Genomic DNA, 22,716 nt, shown 5'->3' with positions numbered 1-22,716 from the left:
AGATTACAATGACTTTGCAGTATAGTTTGATATCCAGTAGTATGATCCCTCCAACTTTGCTCTTCTTTCTCAAGATTGCTGCAGCTATTCAGGGTCTTTTTTGGCTCCATATACATTTTTGGAATATTTGTTCTAAATCTGTGAAATATGCCAATGGTATTTTAATAGGGTTTTCATTGACCCTGTAGATTGCTTTGGGTAGTATGGACATTTTAATGATGTTAATTCTTCCAGTCCATGAATACGGTATATGCTTTTACTTGTTGGTATCTTCTTTTTCTTTTTTCAATTTACTATAGTTTTCTGAGTATAGGTCTTTTATCTCCTTGGTTAAGTTTATTCTTAGTTATCTTTTTTTTTTTTTTCCTTGCATTGGGAAATGGGATAATTTTTTTTAGTTTCTTTCAGACATACCATTATTGGTGTATAAAAATGTCATTGATTTCTGAATGTCAATTTTGTATCCTGCTAGTTTGCCAAATTCATTTATTAAATCTAGTAGTATTTTGGAATAAGAGAGGTGAAAGCAGATATCCCTGTCTTGTTCCTGTTGTTAGGGGAAACACTTTTAGTTTTTGTCCATTGAGTATGATGTTGGCTGTAGGTTTGTCATATATGGCCTTTATTATGTGGAGGTATGATCCCTTTATTACCACTTTGCTGAGTTTTTATCAGAAATGGGTATGGATTTTATCAAATGCTTTTTCTGCATTTGTTGATATGATCATGTGATTTTTATCCTTCATTTTGTTTATGTGTGTATTACATTTATTTATTTGCAAATGTACCAACCTTGCATAAACCCACATTGGTATATGATCTTTTTAATTGGTTGCTGGATCAGATTTGCTAATACTTTGTTGAGGATTTTAAAACCTGTGTTCATTAGGGATATAGGCCTGTAATTTTCCTCCCTTTGTAGTGCCTTATCTGGTTTTGGAATTAGGATAATGCTGGCCTCGTAAAAAGAGTTTGGATGTCTTCCCTCCTCTTGAATTTTTTGGAATAATTTGAGGAGGATGGGTGTTAGTTCATCTTTGAATGTTTGGTAAAACTTGCCTGTGAAGCCATCCCACCCAGGACTTTTGTTTGCTGGGGGTTTTTTGATTACTGTTTCTATTTCATTAGTTGTTATTAGTTGTTATTAGTCTATTCAGGTTTTCTGATTCTTCCTGATTGAGTTTTAGAAGATTGTATGTTTCCAGAAATTTGTCCGTTTCATTCAAATTGTCCATTTGGTTGGCATATAGTTGTTAATAACATTTTTTTTACAATCCTTTGTATTTCTGTGGTGTCAGTTGTTACTTCACCTTTTTCATTTCTGATTTTATTTAGTTCCTCTCTCTATCTGCTTATGTTCCTCTTTCTCTCTCTTATTACAACAGTTCCTTTAGCATTCCTTGCAATGCTGATTTGGTGGTAATAAACTCTTTTAGTCTTTTTTTGTCTGGGAAGCTCTGTATTTCACCTTCAATTTTGAATGATAGCCTTACTTGATAGAGTAGTCTTGGTTACAGATTTTTGGTTTTCATTACTTTGAATACTTCATATCATTCCCTTCTGGCCTGTAGTGTTTCTGTTGGGAATGAGCTGACAGCCTTGTGGAAGCTCTCTTGTAGGTAACTGACTGTCCTCTTGCTACCTTAAACTACGTTCTTTGTATTTAACATTTGCCATTTTAATTATGATGTTTCTTGCTGTGGTTCTCTTTGTGTTCATTTTGATTAGGATTGTGATTCCTGAACTTGTGTGACTTTTTCCTTCATCGGGTTAGGGAAATTTTCTGTCAATATTTCTTCAAACAATTTATCCCTTCCTCACTTTCTTTTCACTCTGCTACCCCTTTAATGTAGATGTTGCTCCATTTCATATTTTCCCACAGTTTTTTTACACTGTCCTCATGTTTTGTTTTGTCTTTTTTTATCCTCACCTGATGACATCTTTCCATTCTTACACTGTCCTCAGCTTATTCTAATTTACTGTTGATTCCTTCCAGGGTGCTCTATATTTTAGCTATGTCATTATTCATTTCTAATTGCTTCTTATTCATGGTTTCTATATCTATTTTCATGCTGATGTAATTCCAACTAAGTTCCTTGTAGTTCTCATTAAGTTGTTTGAGCATCCTTATAAACATTACTTTGAACTCTATATCTGATATTGCTTGCCTCCATTTAATTTAGCTTTTTTTTGGAGATTCCTCTTGATCTTTCATTGGGGCCTGTTTCTTTGTTTCCTGATTTTTGATGTTTCTTTGTATTTCTTTCTGTGTATTGGATAAGACTGCTATGCTTCGCATTCTTGGTGGGTTGCCTTCTTGTATGACCCAGTGGTGTAGTCTCCTTGATCTTCTGAGCTAGGTGCTCTAGTAATGACCCGTATGTGAGTTATGTGGGCTCTCCTGATAAATTTGGACCTTAATTGCTGTTGTACTGTTTGTGGGTGGGCTCAGCCCTCTGGCTTGTTGACTGTGTGTCTCAACCCTGACCACATCGTGCCAACTGTTATATAGGTGTTGACAGTACAAAACCAGACCAAATTAAAAAAAATACACACACAAACCCAAAACAACAACAAGAACAGTGACAACAAAAAGATTGAAAAACAAATGAACAAACATACACACACACACACAGAATACTAGAAGACACTAGTCCAGAAGAATTAGAATAGGAAAAAAAAGAGAGAGAGAGACTATCAAATCCAAGAAGGAAGAGTCCAGAAATAAGATAAATATAAAAAATAAAAGATGGGGAAAAAATTAATGAAATAATGATAATTTTAAAAAGTTATAATATTGAATAAAATAAAATATATAATAGGAAAAGAAAAGAGAAAGAAGAAAAAAGTTGAATTAAAAATAAAGAGAATGAGGAAAAAATAAACTAGAATGAAAGATAGCAATAAGAGAATATGGAAAATTAAGGAGAAGAAAGAGAAAAAAAATCCAAACCAAACAAGAACAACAAACAAACAAAAAAAACTTTGGATCTGCTATTTGTGGAGCTTACGATATTTTGCCCTAATATAGTTGGTCTGACCCCTTGGTGTGTGGATCCCAGGCCTCCTGGGCAGTTCTCTGGTGCAGGCCAGTGTGAGTCACTTGTCCCTACCTGGTCCTGGTCAACCTGGTTGAAGTCCTGCAGGGTACATCTCCAAGTAGTCCAGTGGACAGGGCCTCCCTAGCCCAGAGGCTGGGTCTGCTTTGGGAGACACTCCTTGAATATCCTTGTTCTAAGCCGCTTTCATTCCTCCCCTAGAACTGGGCACTGCGGGGATATGTAGTCCCAGACAGGATGGTTTAAACAGACTTCATTGGCGGGGGGGGGGGTACCCTTGGCTTGTAGGAGGGATGGACGGGTACTTCTTCTATTTTCAATGCCTCAGCTCAGCCTGGATCACTGGCACCCCCTTGTCACCACCCCAAGTAGGAAGGATAACAAAACAAAACACCCCATCCCCTTGGCTCTATAATCTTTCAGCACGGTGGGTTCTCGCTGCAGGGGGCTTCTGCTTAGGCTCTTACCAGGCCAGATGTCCATATCCCCCGTCACAAGGCCCAGACACATGGGTGCAGTTTTCTAGCCCAGGGCCATTCCACAGGCAGGGGAAGGGAGACACCTCCTCTTCACTGGAGGTGGCGAGGATTGTGCCTCTTTCCCAGAGCATTCTGATGGGCCCCCATCCAGTTCTCTGCCGAACCTATTTCAGAGAATAATTGGCCCCTCAGATTCACTGCTGGGTGGTCCATTCACGGCCCTCTGCTGGATCAGAGCTCTGCTGCGTGGCCCCTCCTGCAGACACTGATTAGGGCAAGCTTCCCAGGCTGGTGTTCTAACCAAGCACTCACTCTTTGCCTAGGAGAGTATGGTCTGAATCCCTCCGGTGGACTGAATCACCACTGATTTCCACTGTCCGATGCTACATGGGCCCCCCTTTGCTTTTCTGTTGCTCTGGTTTGGGGATCCCTCGTTGGGGCTGAGACCCGACACTTCCAGGGGGCAGGAGCTGCGCTGCCGAACCTTCCCTCCGGCTTCCCAGCTACACTACAGGGCTGCGCAGATTGGCTCACCCATTTTGTGTTTTCTGTCTCCGCTTGGCGCTCCCCACTCACAGTATTTCAGATCAGCTATTTTTCAGCTAGTTTTTCAAGTCGAGTGTTCTGCAGTTTAGTCACAAGTCCGATCCAGTGCTGGGAGCAAGCAGACGGAACTTCCTTAGACTGCGGCCATCTCCCAAAACACCATCAGACAACTGATTTACTTTATTCCTCTGAGGCCTTTTTTAAAATTTAAAGTGTTAATTATATTATCTGTCTTGCCTGATTTGTTAGGCACATTGTGAAGTTATAAAGAGATTAAAAATATATTCTGTAAATTCTAAAGTCTTGTGGAAGTACATGAAGAAAACATAATTCTCTTCAGAAATCATCTTTATCCATAGGTAAAATTGAAACAATAGTCCTTGAGTTGTTTCTATATTTGTGCTGGTATTTTAATAGCGTTGATGGCCGACACATTTAAGATATTTTATTCTCACAGACTTTTTAAAAACACTATTCTGTTACTAATTTATTGGGAATTAAAACACTATCTAATGACATTTTTCAAATAATTTCTTTACCAGGCACGGATGGGCAGAAGCCTTTGCAGGTATCAGAAGTTCACATATCAAATATATCTGCCCTCATGCGTAAGTATTGTTTTATTGTTGTCAACCCTAACCCAACGATAGTTTTTTCCATTGATTTTTAGAGAGTGGAAGGGAGCGGCTGGGAGAGAAGGAGAGAGAGAAAGACATCGATGTGAGAGAGACACATTGATTGGTTGCCTCCTGCATGTGCCAGGACAGGGATCAAACTTACAACCCAGGTATGTTCCCTTGACCTGGAACCAAACCCTTGACCCCTCAATGTGTGAGCTCTAACCACTGCCCAGGGTTGCATAACTTTTTAATCTTTTGGCTCGTGATTCATTATCTGGAGAGGATTATTGTAATATCTTTACTTTTCTAGAAAAGCATGTGAATATAATTAATTTTTATCTTTTAAATATTCAGTTTAAAAATAAAGATAAGAATACACCTGAAACGAATGCAAAATAATACTGAATGTAAACTGTAATTAAAAAAATAAAATTTAAGCCTGGCTGGTGTGGCTCAGTGATTGAACATCGACCCATGCACTGAAAGGTCGCTGGTTCGATTCTGGGTCAGGGCATGTGCCCAGGTTGTGGGCCAGATCCCCAGTGGGGAGTGTGAAGGAAGCAGCCGATTGATATTCTCTCTTCATGTTTCTCTTTCTCTCCCTCTCCCGTCCTCACTCTCTAAAATCAATAAAGAAAAAAAAATTAAAATAAGTAAAAAAAATAAAGATTAGTGCTTGGCTGGGGTGCTCAGTTGGTTGGAATGTCGTTCTGTGCACCAAAAAGTTTACATATTCGATTACTGGTCAGGGCACACACCTAGGTTGCAGAGTCAATCCCTAGTCAGGACATGTACAGTAGGTATAGGCAACCTATTGATGTTTCTCTCACATTGATATTTCTCTCTCTCTCCCTCTCTTCCTTTCTCTCTAAAAAATCAATAAACATATCCTCGGGTCATGATTAAAATAATAATAATAAAAAGTTTAGTAAATTCTTTATAACTAAAAGAGTATCTTGGTTTTTTCGATCCCTGGTTGATCCCCAGACAGGGCATGTACAGGAGGTATAGGCAACCTATTGATGTTTCTCTCACATTGATACTTATCTCTTTCTCTTTTTCTTTCTCATTTCCTCTCTCACCCTCTTTCTCTCTCTCCCTCTGTCTCTCTGTTTCTCTCTCTTCCCCTTACCCTCTCTTCCTCCCTCCCTTCCTCCCTCCCTTCCTTTCTTTATAAAAAACCAATAAACATATGATTAAAATAATAATAATAAAAAACAAGGATTAGTAAATTTTTTATAACTAAGAGAGTATCTTGTTTTGTTTTTTTTTCTGTTGAGAAATTTAAAATAATGCTCTCTTGGAGGCAGTTAAGTTCACAGCCAGAAACATTTTTTTAGATATACAAATGTTTATTAAGTTCTAAGGATATTTATGATCTTTGATGGGGATTTACCTGCTAGATTTGTGAGAAATCTTTATGTTGAAAACACTCCTAAGTTTTATTGATTAGAGGCAATGTGTAATATGCTGTGGAAAGAACACAGACTTTGGAGTCTAATAGATTTGGTTTAGAATTTTGACACTGTTTGTGGATGTCAAAGAAACTAGGAAGTTTTGAGCAAACTCAGAAAATCAATAAGTTGGGCAAGTTTTTAGGTTAAAGGCTACTGAGATGCAATAGCCACGGAGAAGACAAATGGATTAATTAAGTACCTGCTAGTAGGTTAGTAATTCATCCTTAGAAGTGGTTGTAGCAGTAGAGGTGATAAATGTGAAAGTGGAACTAGAAAGAGGAAAAATACTTGAGATTAGGTAAGAAAGCAGTCCTTCTGTTTCCAAGAAACAGAATTGTTGATTACATTGTTCTTGGCTCTAGAACTGAATTTGGTTTAAGTCTGTTTCTCAGCCTAGGAAAGTTTTATTTCTCAAAGAAATTTTGATAAGATTTTATAACCTCTAAGGTATACTTGTTTCATGACTCAGGAAAACCTAGTGGTGAGATGTAGTTACAGTGTATTTATTTTTCTTTCTTTTTGTACCTAGTTACATTCAGATTGTCCAGCAAATTTTTCATCACAAACTTGAATTGGGTATAATGAACACTGGCAAAACTTATATTTCTCTTATTTAACAGTCTCTTAAGCAAGCAGATATTTAGCTAAGAACTATAAAATAAGGAAAAATGTAATCTGAGCATATGGGAATTGATACTACAGTATCCGTTCAATAAATTGCTCATATCCTTAGCCAGAGTTTCATATTTTATACATTTCCAACTGTCTTGACTACTGCTTTACCTTTTCATGTTTGGTTTGCAAGTGTTAAGTAAGGGTGTTGAGAAAGAAAAATGTTTTTTATTTGTCAAACTTAGTTCTTTCCAGCTGCTGGAAAGAACACACTTGGAGAGTATGCAAAACTGAATTAATTACACAGTCATCGATGCAGTGCAACATCTCTGATGTTAGAATCATAGCATAGTTTTACATAAGCCTCAAATTATTATCTTTAATTGATGGAATTTTATCAGGTTTTATGCTTTGTTAAATTATTCTTATTTTGCTGCTTTTTTTTCTTTTCATGTAGACCAGTTATGGGTGTAACATTAAATATGAACATGGCTATGCCTTCTTGGTAAGTAAGAATTTACTTATTCAATAAGAACTTTTTATTTATACTTAGTTTTCTTGATCGGAAGTACTTTTGTGTATAGCAATTTTTAATTAGTTATTTTTAAGTTGCAAAGTTATCTGATTCACTTTAAATTTAACCTTTATTTAATTATTTAAGTTTTTATATTTTAGATTCGGGGTAGACTTTAGGAGCTGCACCAACAGGTAGAGAAACAGGCGAGAATGGGTGATGAGAAAGACTGCAGAAAGTATCACCTAGTGCTTGATAAATCTTTACTGATTTCAGTAACCAAACATTTGAATGACTCCAGATGGCTATTACTCTGATTAAGCCATAGCCTCTTTACCCTTCAACTTCTTCCCTTTCTGGAGAGTTGGTGAGTTTTTAAGGAAATCATTTCCTTTTGGGCCCTCTTAAGAAAGTTTGCATTTCATATGCTGTATAGTCAGGAAGTAGAGTCAGTTCTTCATTCCTCTGAACCACTTGTAAACTTTGGATTTGTTACCTGCTGCTCTCTGAGACTCCGGCCACAGGTCTCTCTTTTGTTTTTAAATCCTCACCGAGGATATTTTTTCATTGATTTTTTTGATAGTGTGGGAAAGAAGGAGGGTGGGAGACAGAGAGAGAGAAATGTCAATGTGAGAGACACATTGATTGGTTTACCTCCTGCACGACCCTAACCGGGGCCGGGGATCGAACTTACAACTGAGATGTGTGCCCTTGATCAGGAATCAAACCTGTGACTCTTCGGTCCAAGGGCCATCGCTCTAACTGCTGAGCCAAACCATCCAGGGCCTGCCACAGGTGTTTGAAAAAAATGATGACTTTGACACCTGATTAGTATTTTACTTTCCACTCTATTTCATGCCACCATTTTATCTTTTGGGTGACTACAGGATCCAGTGTAAATGACTCATTCACAACCTTGACTGGCTTGTTACTTCCTTGGCTCTTCTCTTCCGCAGTGATATTTTCTTCTCTCACCTTTGGTCATCCACAGTCATCCCTTGGGCCTTGTCATCTAGAACTGTGCCATCTCTAAAGTCACTTAATTCAAACCAGATATTAAAAATAATTACTCATCCCTTGACTTTGCTTCACTATTTCCACACTACTTGTTCTTAGGCCTCATCAAGAATTCCAGTCAGCTGTCCTCTCTCCTTTTTCCCACCCATCTGTAACCATCCCTGCACTTTCTTTTTTATGTACATTAGATTCACTGGCAACTTTTACAAGTTCCTGCTTACCTTGGTGTTTGGTTCTTTCACCTTCCCTCTCTGGCAAAACTCCTGTCCAGAACCAAAATTTCTACCTAATGTCTCTGGAGACCATAAAAAATGCATATAACCTGATAAAGAAGGAGAAAGGGCCAAAGGAAAGCTTCTCTAGGTCTCTGGTTTGCGGTATCTACAATATGTGATGAAAAGTTTTGCAGAGTATGGATAAAGATCAGTATAAATCACTATGTTTAATAGGTATGAGGTAGTGCATGCAAGGGTGACATAATAAAGTAGCTCTATTTTATTGGGTTGACCTATGATGCAATAGAAGAGGAAATTAGTAGCTGGAATTTACTGCAAACTTCTTAGGAATGTGGGTTAAGATGCCTACTTGGGTAAAAGATTCGACGAGGTAATCTCTTAGATATTTTTATCCTAAAATTATGTGGCACTGTGACTTCTTAACATTAGAATCTATATCTAGTTGGGATGAAAGGAATTTACAGAATATCAAATTCACACCTTTTTTTTTTAATCCTCATTCGAGGACTTTTTTTTTTCCATTTTTTGTTCAGACAGAGTGGGAGGGAGGGAGAGAGAGAGAGAGAGAGAGAGAGAGAAACATCGACATGAAAGGGACACATCGAGTGGCTGCCACCCGCACGACCCAACCAGGGCCGGGGACAAACTGCAACCGAGGTACGTGCCCTTAGTGGGAACCAAACCGCGTCTCTCTGGACTGCAGGCCGATGATCTAACCGCTGAGCCAAACCGGCCAGGGCCAGATTCACACCTTTAATTGTTTTGCCTCTGAAGACATTTTGAATTTCATGTTCTAGAGAATGTTTGTCAGCCCTTCCTATCCCAACAACCATGAGTTTAGTAAAACATATTTATCAAGAGTAGATATTCTTAGAATCAACTGCTTCTTTTAAGATTTTGCCGTATTTTCCAGGTTTGACATTATTGGGCTTTCACCAGATTCACAGGAAGATGAACCTGGAATTAAACAGGCAGCAGAAAATGGTAAGTACAGAAACGTTTTATAAACAAAAGCATTCTTAATATTTGTAGTAGATTGAATAGTTATATTGATGTTGATGAAATATTACACAGTTATTTAACTCAGGAGGTGATGCTGTTTCCTTCCTTTCTAATTGCTCTCTGACTGGTTTGCTGTGATGGCCACATGGACTCACTTAAGATGAGGTGCACAGGGAGGAATGGCAGTTATTAAGCTTTAGCTGTCAGATAATTAAGTTTGCTTTGGGTTACATGTCAAATGGAGAAAATAACAAAATGTTTAATAGTTGTGGCCAGTTATTGTCATTAAGGAGACTTGAAATAGGGATGAAAATGATGATATAATGATGTAATGCTATATAATGAAAATTATATTAATGGTTAATTTTAGTGTAGTAATATTAAGCAAGCCAGATAAATCATCTCATTTAACAGTCATATGAAATAAGTATTAGTTCTATAGACTCTCCAAAGTCTGTTCTCTGGTTAGTATTCCATGCTCCCTTATGAACATGTTCATTTTGCTTATTTTTTGGGTAGAAGCATAAAAAACATGGACTTATTCAGAGAAATCTGGGTTTAGAAAATGCACAGAAACATCCTTTTCTTTTATATATATGTATTGAAATGTTCACAAATAGACAATGTGATGACTGGGATAGACCTCAGAATAATCTGGGTGATGACATAGCAGGCACTGATGAAACAAGCCTGGCTAGGAATTGATAATTGCAGAAGTGAGGTAATGTGTGTCCAGGAGTCATTGCACATTTTTTCTACTTTTATGCTTCTTTGAAATTTTCCAAAATAGCTTAAAAATCCCAAACCAGTAGGATCTTTTTAAAAATGCTTAAAAAACAATTTTTAGAAGAACTCTTAAGAACTTCAAAACAGGAAAAAAGGTACATTCAAAACACATTTGATATTTAGGAATGTCAGACTGGGAACACTGACTTTTAGGACCATCAAAAAGTAGATAAAAGCAGTAATGCTATTGCTAGGTATTTGTCAGAAAATAACAGATGAGCCTGGCCAGTGTGGCTCACTGGTTGAGCATCGACCCAAGCACCAAGAGGTCGCTGGTTCAATTCCTGGTCAGGGCACATGCCTAGGTTGTGGGCCAATCCCCAGTGGAGGGCATGCAGAAGGCGGCCAGTCGATGTTCTCTCTCATCGATGTTTTATCTCTCTCTCCCACCCTCTCCCTCAAATAACAGATGACAAAGACACATGTTGGCACCCTGGCCAGTTTATCTCAGCAGTTAGAGCGTTGGTCCTCAGACCAAAGCGTTGTGGTTTGATTCCTGGTTCAGGGCACATACCCAGGTTGCAGGTTCAACCTGGATCGTAGGGGAGGCAGCCAATGGATGTGTCTCTCTCTCATCAATATTTCTCTCTCTCTCTGTGTCCCCCCACCCCTTCCTTCCACTCTATCAAAGAAGCAATGCAAAAATATCCTCAGGTGAGGGGAAAAACAAATGTGTTGGGTATGGGAGTGAGTTGTGAGACCAGTGGAAGATAGGAGCTGGGCTTTGGGGAGAAGACAGGTGGGCCTGGTGAGTTCCATAGTGAAAAAAGTTCTGTCCTAATGATAGAATTGGCCGATGACATACTTGTGATTTCTTTCCTCTCCATGGCGATGTAATGTTGGAGAGCATTAGGCTCAGATTCGGAGCTGGGAAAGATAGGAATCTCTGAGGGCTGAGAGACTGTGCTACTGAATAAAGAAGAGAGTGCTCGGGTTAGGTCCAGGGAGCACAGTGGTTCCCTTGCCCTCATGCAGAAATTAGAACTCCACACCTCACTGCTGCCATTGTAGTTTGTTAACTTTATCTCAGCAGTTGGTGTAACCATGGCGTGTAAAGCTTTGTGAAATTGAGGGAAAATACAATAGCACCTGACTGGCTAGCAGCTAACATTCACCAAGCCCCAACCACAGCCTTCCCTCCTCACATGGGCTGTTTCTGCCACGTGTGCATCTTTCTGAGGCTGTGCAGTCTCCCCTAAAGAAACCCCTCATAATTCTCAACAGTTCTTTTACCTCTTAAGTCTTTAACGTTTTCTAGCCTGTTCTCCATGCCCTAGTCAAAGTATCTCAGCTTTTCATACTAATTCTAATGAAGAACTAAACTGGATACAAAAGCAAAATAATTTTTAGTTTGGGCATTTGGGTATTTTGTAGTATTCTAATAAAAGCATATTTTTGGTTTTTGATAAAAAGGAAATTTAAAGATAGATATTTTAGTCTTAAAATAATGGAAGTCTTGCATACATGTCAAAAATGAAAGAAGGTAACTTTGTTAAAGGTGCAGTTATTCACAAAACTCAGGACTGATTATAAAGAAAAGGAAATTTGAGGAGGTATCAAGTCTTACATTTAATGATGAGTGCCAATGCCAATATATTTTGCAGAAAGAAAAGAATTCATTGTTTCTTTTCTTAATGTCATTTATTGGCTATAGGGAAATAAAATACTGTGGGTTTTTTGGTTTTTTTTTAGAAAAAATATGCTTGACTGGTGTGGCTCCATGGATTGAGCATTGCCCCATGGACTAAAAGGTCCTGGTTTGATTCCGAGTCAGGGCACATGCCTGGGTTTCGGGCTTGATCCCCAGTGAGGGGTGTGCAGGAGGCAGCCAATTGATGTATCTCTCTCACATTGATATTTTGATCTCCCTAAAAAATCAATAAAAATATATTTAACAAACTAAAACTAAAATAAATAATAGAATGAACTGTTTAAACACTGTTAATCACAAACTGTGCAATCTGCTTCTTAAAATTTTAAATTACAACTTTTAGGTACAAATGCATGTGTTTCCTTGAAGAGAGAGAAATATAAAATGTATATGAATAGAAGTGGCCACACATAAAAGAATATCCATATATTGATGAGAGAAGTAACTGTTGTTTATAAATTATATAACAAGAAACAATTGAACAGTGTAAGCAGCACGTGCAAAATCTGAGTTTTATAATGAAATTGCATTCTAGTTTTGTATTTTAATAGAATACTTCAAGTTTTTCACTTGTTTTGACCTTTAATATACTTTATATTTTTCTGTCATTATTTTTTTTGTATTTAAATCTTATCAATGGCCTTAACTTTGAAAGCATTGGTAATTTAACTTTCATGTTGTTTTTAGTAAAAGCTTTGATAGAGCAAGAGGTGAAGAATGGCATTCCTTCAAACAGAATTATTTTGGGAGGATTTTCTCAGGTAAGATAAAGTTTGGATAGTGTGTCAGTACCATCAGTACATTTATCAGGAAGTCAGTGGTTTCAGTCCTTTTCTTTGGAGTCCTTTTTAGGAAGATATTATAGAAACTGATATACTGCTTATCTTTAATGCTGAATTAAGTTTGATTGGACTAGAAATAATTATTAATTGAGAGAGTACTTCATACTCTTTTGCTTTTCTATTTTACTCTTTTCATTAATAGCTTTACCATATAGATTTTGTCTTGAAAGTCAATTTATTAAGTAAATTGATTGTAATCTGGAATGTTAACATTGTCGCCCTTTAAACAAAACCCTAAATACAGGTATAAGTCCCCTGTCTAGGAGGAACCTACTGATGGGAACAATAAGGTAGAAGACAAGAGAATTTCTTCTCTCCCTTTGCCACAGATTCCCACTGGTTGAGCCCCGCATATTCTTCTATAATTCCTGTGGGGCAGGATCAGACTAGAGGCTCCCTCAAAGTGACCTACAATGCTGGGGGTACTGGTTGTCTCACCTGGGATCTCTTTTCCCACTAGAGGAACGAGACTCAGGGAAGACCTCTCTGTGTGGTGCTGTGCTAGCCTCGAGCAGAGGCAATGAGGTCAACATGTAGCTGCTGCAGTCTGTCTTGTCCTCTGTGGTGCATGGGGTTCGGCAACCTCACCCGTGTTCAGATTCTCTCCGTGATGTCTTGTTCTTGTATAGTTGATGGTTGTTCTTGTGAAGGGTAGGGAAGTTAGGAACAACCTATGTTGCCATCTCGTTGATGTCATTCTATCCTCTCTACTCTTGTCATGTAAAATAGGTTTCAGATATAAATATATGATGTTTATTTTTGGCATCTTCTCTTTCTCTACCTTTTCTTCTACCTCCTATAATTTTTCTATAGGCACAGTTACCTCATGTTCACCTTACATCTTTATTTCAACTTATCACCTGTGTGCCATGTCACCCATCCCCAAATTGCTGTAGCTTCTAATCTGTAAACTTTCTAAATCAACACTTAGTGTCAGTGTGAATTAGGGCAATATCAGAATTAAGGAATTATTTAGGAGTTAGAATTCAATAGAAAGATAGGTTGTTGTTGATATAACACAGTAAAAAGATAATTTGCTATTTGTTGAAATTCATAGAAAATATACATTGTAATACACAGTGTGACATAAAACATGGGTAGAAAAACGAATGCTGTTTTAAATAGGAAGTAAACATAGGAGTTTGTATATTTGAGACTTGTTGATCACGGTTTAAAGAAACCAACTCCTACTACCTTAAGCAAGAAAAAGTTATGAGTCTGTGAGATCACAGGAAACCAAAAATGAGAATGAAGCAAGGCCTCAGGAGATAGTTAGGACTTGGAAAGCCATCACAGCTTCTCTCTCCATTTTCACCTCTGTTCTTCTGCTCATCTGCTCCATCTGCCTCTCCATCTACAGCTGGTTGTCTCAGCTTTTGCAGCCTACAGTGTTTCCGGTTCTCCAGTTTACATATTGGAGTTCCAGCCACACAAAGAAACAGACTGAGAGTCACTGAATCCCAGTTTTAGAATCCTGGGAGAAAGAACATGACTCTCTCAGATGAGAAAGGATCTCATGTATCCATGTGTCCCAGTGACTCATGGGCATGGTCAGAGTGACAGGCCTCTAGATAACTGGTGGGACTGCAGTTCCCAGACTGCAGAGTGTTGTGAGCTGGGCAGGCTGATACTCTAAAGTATCTGCTACATAGTCTTCATTATCTTGAATTACTGTTTTGGAAAATACCAGTTTAAGACAAGATCTGATTTTATCCTAAGACTTTTAAGAGGAGAAAATAGTAACTATAAATTCATAATGTTCCCAAGGCAGTTGTAAGTGCAGCAGTTGCCTCTACTATTAACTATGTCTTGACTGACTGGGTAGTTGGCTGTGTTCTTACAGTGGTCCTCAGTGTAGAGAATTATGTGCTTTAGGACATAATGGGGTATGTATATATTTGTACTTGTTTGCTTGATTTGATTTGACAACAGCCACCCAGTTTGATTTTTTTTTTTTTAAATATGTTTTCATTGATTTTTTTAGAGAGAGAGTAAGGGAGAGAGAGACAGAATCATCAATGTGAGACAGACACATTGATTGGCTGCCTCCTGCATACCCCCTACTGGGAATCAAGCCCGAAAACTGGGCATGTGCCCTGACTGGGAATCGAACCGGGGCCTCTCAGTCCATGAGATGATGCTTAAGCCACTGAGCCACACCGGCTGGGCCCAGTTTGAATTTTTATGGACATTATTATTAATAACAAGAAATCTCTTTAAGTTGTTGTTAGCAAAGGATGTGTTCTATTGACTTTCTCTGCTTGTCTTTCCAGGGAGGAGCTTTATCTTTATACACTGCTCTTACCACACAGCAGAAACTGGCAGGTGTCACTGCACTCAGTTGCTGGCTTCCGCTGCGGGCTTCATTTCCACAGGTAGTCTGACTGATACTTGCAACATTAGATTACTGAGCTAAGAGATAGATAATGTTGGGGAGAGGGTTTTTTGTTTGTTTGTTTGTTTTTTAATAAACGTTATTTTTTTAGAGTAGTTTTAAGTTGAGAGCAAAATTGAGTGGAAAATACGGAAGTTTCCACAGCCTCCCCACTATAGACATTTTACAGTACAGTGGCACATTGGTTACAATCGATGAACCTACATTGACACATTATCACCCAAAACCCATAGTTTACATCAGTTACCCTTTTTTAAAAAGAATTTTCTCAGACTTTTGTGATGTATTACTGGACTTTATGGGTACACTACATTGTCTATATTGTGGATTACATAGAATGGAATAAGAAATAAGTCCTATTGTCATAAATCTTACATTTAAAGTGTTTGATACATTTGAAGATATATATAAAAATTAGGGCTATTTTCTTTTTTTTAATCCTCACCTGAGGATATTTTTCTGTTTATCTTCAGATAGAGTGGGAGGGAGAGAAAGGGAGAGAGAGAGAAACATCAATGTGAGAGGGACACATCGACTGGTTGCCTCTCAGATGACCCCAACCAGGGCTGGGGATGAAATACAACTGAGGTGTGTGCCCTTGACCGGAATCGAACCTGTGACTCATTGGTCCATGGGCTGATGCTCTACCGCTGAGCCAAACTGGCAAGGGCAAGGCTATTTTTTACATATAAAAATATAGAAATAGTATTCGAATGTTCAGTATGCTCACTGTTTGATAGCAGATTTTGCTATATAAAATATAATTTCTAAATACCCAGCAGTGTAGAGCAGTATATAGTATACGTAGGAGATGTAGACTTTATTTTATTTTCAAATTCATCTTTAAATCTGGGTTTCTTTTCTTGTCACTATATAGTAGCTCTTTGGTTACATAGTAAGTGCTGTTTGTTAACTGCATAGTAAGTGGAGTTTGTTGTTCCACTTATTTACGCATTCATTGGTTTTTATATGTGTCCTGACCTTGGATTGAACTGGCAACCTTGGCTTATTGGGTTGATGCTCTAACCAACTGAGCTACCTAGCCAGGGTTTAACTATCTTATTTAAATTAATTAAATAAGAACTGAGAAGAACATGGTTCAGCTAAAACATAACCTCTCGTGTCAGGACAATGCAAACAGATAAAGAATAGAATCTGCTTCAAGGAACCAATTTATTGGAAGAACATATTATATGACATGGTAATCAAATGTTTTATAACAGTTTAAATAAGACATGTGGAGAATATAGGGATGGAAGGAATTTTATTTCTGTGGCCAAATATAACTTGTAAGTAATAACAGGTTGTATGCACATTTCTATCTATAGTTTTAAATGCCTGGGTTAATGCTCTATACATTTGAATAAATAATGCTAGTTTTGTTCTGTTTTTTTTTTTGCAGGGTCCTATCAGTGGTGTTAATAGAGACATTTCTATTCTTCAGTGCCATGGAGATTGTGACCCTTTAGTTCCCCTAATGTTTGGTTCTCTTACTGCTGAAAAACTAAAAACATTGGTAAATCCAGCCAATGTAACCTTCAAAACCTATGAAGGCATGATGCATAGTTCATGTCAACAGGTAAATGTTTGGAAACAGTGATTAGAGAGATGAAATTTGCTTCCTTTTCCATGTGATATTTTAAGATAAATAACATTTGACTTTTGGGGGCTTTAAAGGAGTTAATAAATTCACACTGAGTCATAGGTTAGTAGGATCAAAGTTTGTTCAATTTAATTCAGCAAACCATTCACTGACTTCCTATTACATGGAAGCATTGTACATAATTCTAAGACGAAAAATATTCCCTTTTATTAAAATTCGAAATGGTTAATTATAATAGGGGAGAAGGATGTATATCCAAGTAACTATATAGAAAGCAGATGTGATATTTGTTATATTAAAAGTTTTTAACAAGTTCTTTGAAAAACAGGAGAGTGGGATTAATTTTATCTTAGGAGACAGAGATCATGATGAAAGAACTAGATTTTGAACACTCGGTAGGATTTAGATAGCAAGTGTGCAGGGGACAGGAAAAGCAAGCTGGCCAGTTGGGCTGTAGTCTTATGAAAAGCTAGGTGTCATAGAATAGAGACAGAGAGGAGAGACTCAATTGTAGAGAGCTTTTTATGTTGTGCTGAAGATGGACTTGTTTTCTAAGCAGCAGAAAGCCATTGACTTTTATTTTTATTTTATTATTATTATTTTTTTTTTATCCTCACCGGAGGACATTCCTCCATTCCTTTTTCAGATAGAGTGGGAGGGAGAGAGAGAGAGAAACATTGATGTGAAAGGGACACATTGAGTGGCTGCCACCTGCATGACCAACCAGTGCCGGGAACAGACTGCAACCGAGGTACGTGCCCTCAGTGGGAACCGAACCCGGGTCTCTCTGGACCACAGGCCAACGCTCTAACCGCTGAGCCAAACCAACCAAACCATTTTTTAAATCAAAACAGGATGTAATCTACATTCTGGAAACAAATAAAGCAGAATCCATTAGAATTTAGTGACTAAATCTATGGAATAGGAAAGAAGGAAGTATCAGTGAGGCCTTATATTCCTAGCACAGATGATTATGCCATTCATAAAGTAGGTAGTACAAGGAACAGTTTAGGGTAACAGGAAGGAGATATATTGAGTTTAGCGAACATATAGGGGGATTAATATCAAGGTGGGATATTGGAAATACTTGTCTGAAACTCAAGCCTGTAATAGAGATTTAGAATAATTACCAATATTATTATCATTTTAGTTTTTATTCTCACCTGAGAACATTTTTTCAATATGTTGTTCAGATAGAGTGGGAGGGAGGGAGAGAGGGAGAGAAACATCAACGTGAAAGGGACACATCGAGTGGTTGCCACCCACACGACCCAACCAGGGCCGGGGACCAACTGCAACCGAGGTACGTGCCCTTAGTGGGAACCAAACCCAGGTCTCTTCAGACCGCAGGCCGACGCTCTAACCGCTGAGCCAAACCGGCCAGGGCATTACCAATATTATTGATCAGTGAAAAATCACCATGGGAGAATATCATGAGAAAAAAAGCCAAGGGATGGAACTTTGGGGGAATTAAAAGGAGTTAAGTGTTGAATGAGAGGACAGGAGAGAATTTCTGAGTGGATGGGAACAGTAACCTATGATTCAAAGAATGATTAAGGAGAAATAGACCAGGAAGAAACTATCCAATGATAAGACATTCATGACCTCAGATGTTTGGGGAGATAGAGCCAAACTGCAGTGGGTTATATGAAGTAGACAGGGAAATGGGGAAATGGAGGCAACATGTATTAACCTCTTAAAAAAAAAAGCTTTTGGTAAAGAGGGAAAAGAGTAGGAAGGTCTTTTTTACTAGGATGGAAGAAAGAGACCCCATAGATGGGGAGGAAAGAGTAAGAAGATGCCATAAAGAGAAGGTAATTGATAGGGGAACTTCTTAGTGGGATCATATAATAAAGTCCTGAAATGGGTAGGAGTTGCCTTAAAAGAGGAGAAAACACTTTTGAATCAAGATAGAAGAGGATGGATGAACATAAATGGATTGTTGGGGTATAGAAGAAAGTAGCTGAGAGCCCACATTAGATCCTTTGAATCTTTTGTAAAGTAGGGAAGATGTGGTCACTTAATGAAGGAGGTCTGAATGATTTGGAGGCTTACAAAGTCCTAGAATAAAAATTGGTGGCTAAGCACTGAGGCAATTTATGTTAACATTGTTTTGCTACTAACTGTTCAACCTAGCTAAATCATTTGCTTTAGGGCAGAGACAGCAGGTAGTAATATGAGTTATCCAGAAAGACCAGGGGCTTGAAATGCTAGAGTGTTATTAAGAACATAGTTGAAACTATCATAATGGTTCCTTGTTTTTGTACTTGTTGGTCTACAGACTTTCTGTAATTAGAGTTATGGAACAGGTGGCATACTCACAATTTTCTTTTTCTTTTAAAATAACCTTTTGTTTTTGTAGAATCAATAAAATTTAAAAAAGAAAGAAACTGTCATTAAGTATTGAATCCAGGAAGGGAGGTAGCACTTGAGCATCCAGGAGGGACTGAGGGTTTAGAGCAGTGGTTCTCAACCTTCCTAATGCTGTGACCCTTTAATACAGTTCCTCATGTTGTGGTGACCCCCAACCACAAAATTATTTTTGTTGCTACTTTATAACTGCAATTTTGCTACTGTTACGAATCGCCATAGGAAATATGTTTTCAGATGGTCTTAGGTGACCCCTGTGAAAGGATCGTTTGACCCCCAAAGTGGTTGTGACCCACAGGTTGAAAACTGCTGGTCTAGAGCATTGGTTTTCCAAGCAGATTTTGTCTTATAAGGACCCCAGAGCTTAATAAACATACAGACCCCCCCCCCCAAACTTCAAACCCAAGTGATTCTTATTTAGTACATTGGGGGTTTGGGATTGAAGTCAGGTATCTATGTTTGTATGTAGATGTTTTAAAAATAAAAGTTCCTTAGATGTTTCTTTGTGCAATCACATTGGAGGACATTGGATTGAATGATTAGGAGCAGAAAGTGAGAAGAAGTGAATGGTGGGACGTGGTGTGACAGGAAACTCATGGGACTTTAGAGTGCTGTAAAATAGATGAATTTTGTGCTTTGGCTTTTTTTTCTGACTGACTAAATTACAAAGTTAAAGGTTCTCTGCATTGCTGATTTGTGGGTCTGTGAGGCTAAGCCTTGAAATACTAGAGATGATAGAGGATATGAAATGTCTTTGGGGAAGTGAGATAACTGAGCAACATGTAGGGGTCTTCAGGGAAAGGTTTTTCTGTAATAAATATTTGGTTATGTTAATTTTCATATCTTGTCAGGCTTATCTAAGGTACATGCTATCTTTCTAATAGCTGATTATATCAAAACCCTTATCAAAGCAAAAAATATTTTATGCTATGGATTTAGCATTTCATTTTCATGAGAGTGTTAAAAGCTAGGCTTTTCCACATATACAGAGTTGGCATTCATTGTATACTGCCTGATACTTCTTGATATAGGTATTGTCACTTTTAAACCCCCTTTATCCCACCTCACCCCCATGTTTTGTTTATTCAAGTATAGCAAAATGCAGACTATATTAATGGGAGTAGATAATAGATGTGAACCATCATTGAATGTACAGTAATAAACATAGAAAGTGATGTGAAATTTCTATTGGAACCTGCTTTCTCTATTATGTTGTAGTAAAAATGTTTCACCTTATGTATACACACCACAGATTTAGTTAGTGGTATTTTCGTGGGGATTTAATTTCTCATTTGTGTAACTGCTTATTAAGTCACTTTATTCCAAACAGGAAATGATGGATATCAAGCAATTCATCGATAAACTCCTACCTCCAGTTGATTGACATCACTAAGGGGCCTTGTGTAGAAGTACACACCAGCATCATTGTAGTACAGTATAAACCTTTTCCTGTGCCCAGTCTTGAAACTTATAATGTTTGCAGTGTTAAAATGTTTTGCAAATACACACCAATGACACAGACTAAACAATGATCTCTTTATGGGAAATTTATGATCTTTTAAGTTTCAATAAATGTGTTTGTATAATATGATCCAGAATATACTAGCACTAAAACAGGTGAAGCAGTTAGCTTCTTTTTCCCAAATGTAATTCAGCAAAATAATAAAATACTTCAACCAGATTTTCTATTACATCATTTGAAAATTATTAGTATGCTTAATGAAAACTTGTTCAGGTATAAATGAGCAGTTAATGTTTAAACTATTTATGAATGCTGTGACAGTCTATGGAATTATCCCAAAATTACTTAGTCACCATGCAGTATCTATATTTTTTATATATGTATTCAGATATACTTAATGTTTATAATACATAAAAAGAATGAGGTGTTATTACATTATTCCTAATCATAGGGATAGTGCTTCTTAAGTGTCAATAAAGAATAATATTGCTCTCTTCAATGAATGGCCCTTTTATTTTGGGGACCAGGCTTTTCTTTCCCTATTACAATTTCTTTAAAATTATATTTATTGATTGATTTTAGAGAGAGAAAGGGAAAAAGAGTGAAACATCGATGTGTTCCATCAATTATGCATTCACTGGTTGATTCTTGTATGTGCTCTGACTGGGGATTGAACTTGCAACCTGAGCATATCGGGACAATACTAACCAACTGAAGTATACAGTCAGGGCACAATTTCTTAATATCTGTTTTCCTCTCTAGAAATGTATTCTTTCTTTTTATCCTTCATGACAGACCAAATATTGCCTCCTTGCCATAGACATCTGCTGTCAATACATGATGTAATTTGACATTCTGAATCACAAACATAGTGATATTTAAAATGTATTTATACTTATATAAAGAAACTAAACATCACTTCAAACTTCCTACATTACTTGTTTTTTAAACTGTACCTCAGTCCACAGTTAGACCTATATAGTTATTAGACTCTTCAGTCCAGGAAGGAAGTAATTCTGTGGTTGTATTTTTCTGTAATTAACTCAAAGAATTATAAGGTCATGTTCTAGTATGTTCTGGAATATTGAAGATTAATCTTAAAAATGATAATTTCTAAGATGATTTGCTCTAAGGTGATTCTCCTTGTGGCATAGAATTTTAGTTTATGTATTTTGTACATATGTTTGAAATCAGCTACTGTAGGAAATGAACAATTAGAAAAATTTGCTTTACTTTTATCTGCATTGTTGACTTATTTGAAATTTTCACTTTAGATGATTAAAACTTGTGCAAACATAAAAGTAGCAATTATTTGATTTTAAGTAGTTGGAATTTTTAGATTATTGTTTTTAAAACTATTTGAAAACAAATTCATTGGCCATAAAGGTTAGTTAGAACTCAATACATATGGTATAGTTACCACACAGTTTAATATGTAGCAAAAATATATGCTTCCTATTTTTGAACTGTTTATTTTTCTTCTGTATTCCAACTGACTAAAACAATATTAGGAGTGCATCTTTATAAATGGGTGCTAATTGATAATGAAAATAATTTAGTAATGGACTATATAGAATGTTAATGATGAAGCCATATGTTTATGTCTGGATATAAACATTTTAAACAATCATTTAATAAGTCATTTTTATTTACCTTGATGAATATAAACTTGTTTCAGTTATACGAACCAGCAAGATATGATTTATGGCAAGAGATATTCCATTCAAATGTGCTGTAATGTGGAAAATGTAAATCTTTTCCGTGGTTTCTATCAATGTGAAATAAATTTAATTCTCACTTTTCTTTGACTCCTTTTTTGAATATTGCTTTTAACATTTGGGTCTACCTTGGAATGACTGTCTATAATGAAAAGTTGGAAAATGACAATGAAATCACAAGAATATACATAAGAGAGAAGTAGAATGGAAGCAGACATGAGAAAAGCTTCTCTTGCTATGCAATTTTTTTTTTTTTTTAATCCTCACCCAAGGGCATTTTTGCATTTATCTTCACATAGAGCAGGAGGGAGAAAAAGGGAGGAAAAGAGAGAGAGAAACATCGATGT

General features: G+C 37.2%; 1 protein-coding gene across 1 annotated transcript in view; it reads left to right on the top strand.

The window, feature by feature from the left end:
• The window catches only part of LYPLA1 (lysophospholipase 1), a 29,775-nt gene extending 7,332 nt beyond the window's left edge, over positions 1 to 22,443 (top strand). Inside the window, exons 3-9 of the mRNA XM_036264144.1 lie at positions 4,627 to 4,692; positions 7,231 to 7,278; positions 9,454 to 9,524; positions 12,667 to 12,740; positions 15,095 to 15,196; positions 16,619 to 16,795; positions 20,520 to 22,443. Coding sequence (XP_036120037.1) covers positions 4,627 to 4,692; positions 7,231 to 7,278; positions 9,454 to 9,524; positions 12,667 to 12,740; positions 15,095 to 15,196; positions 16,619 to 16,795; positions 20,520 to 20,573 — 592 coding nt within the window. The 3' untranslated portion in view covers positions 20,574 to 22,443. The remainder of the gene's footprint in view (positions 1 to 4,626; positions 4,693 to 7,230; positions 7,279 to 9,453; positions 9,525 to 12,666; positions 12,741 to 15,094; positions 15,197 to 16,618; positions 16,796 to 20,519) is intronic.
• The last annotated feature ends 273 nt before the right edge of the window (positions 22,444 to 22,716 follow it).

Source organism: Molossus molossus, unplaced genomic scaffold (genome assembly GCF_014108415.1).
Source record: "Molossus molossus isolate mMolMol1 unplaced genomic scaffold, mMolMol1.p scaffold_m16_p_16, whole genome shotgun sequence".
In the NCBI taxonomy this organism is placed as follows: domain Eukaryota; kingdom Metazoa; phylum Chordata; class Mammalia; order Chiroptera; family Molossidae; genus Molossus; species Molossus molossus.
The sequence above is the reverse complement of the archived record's forward strand: the minus strand, read 5'-3'. Positions and strand labels throughout refer to the sequence as shown.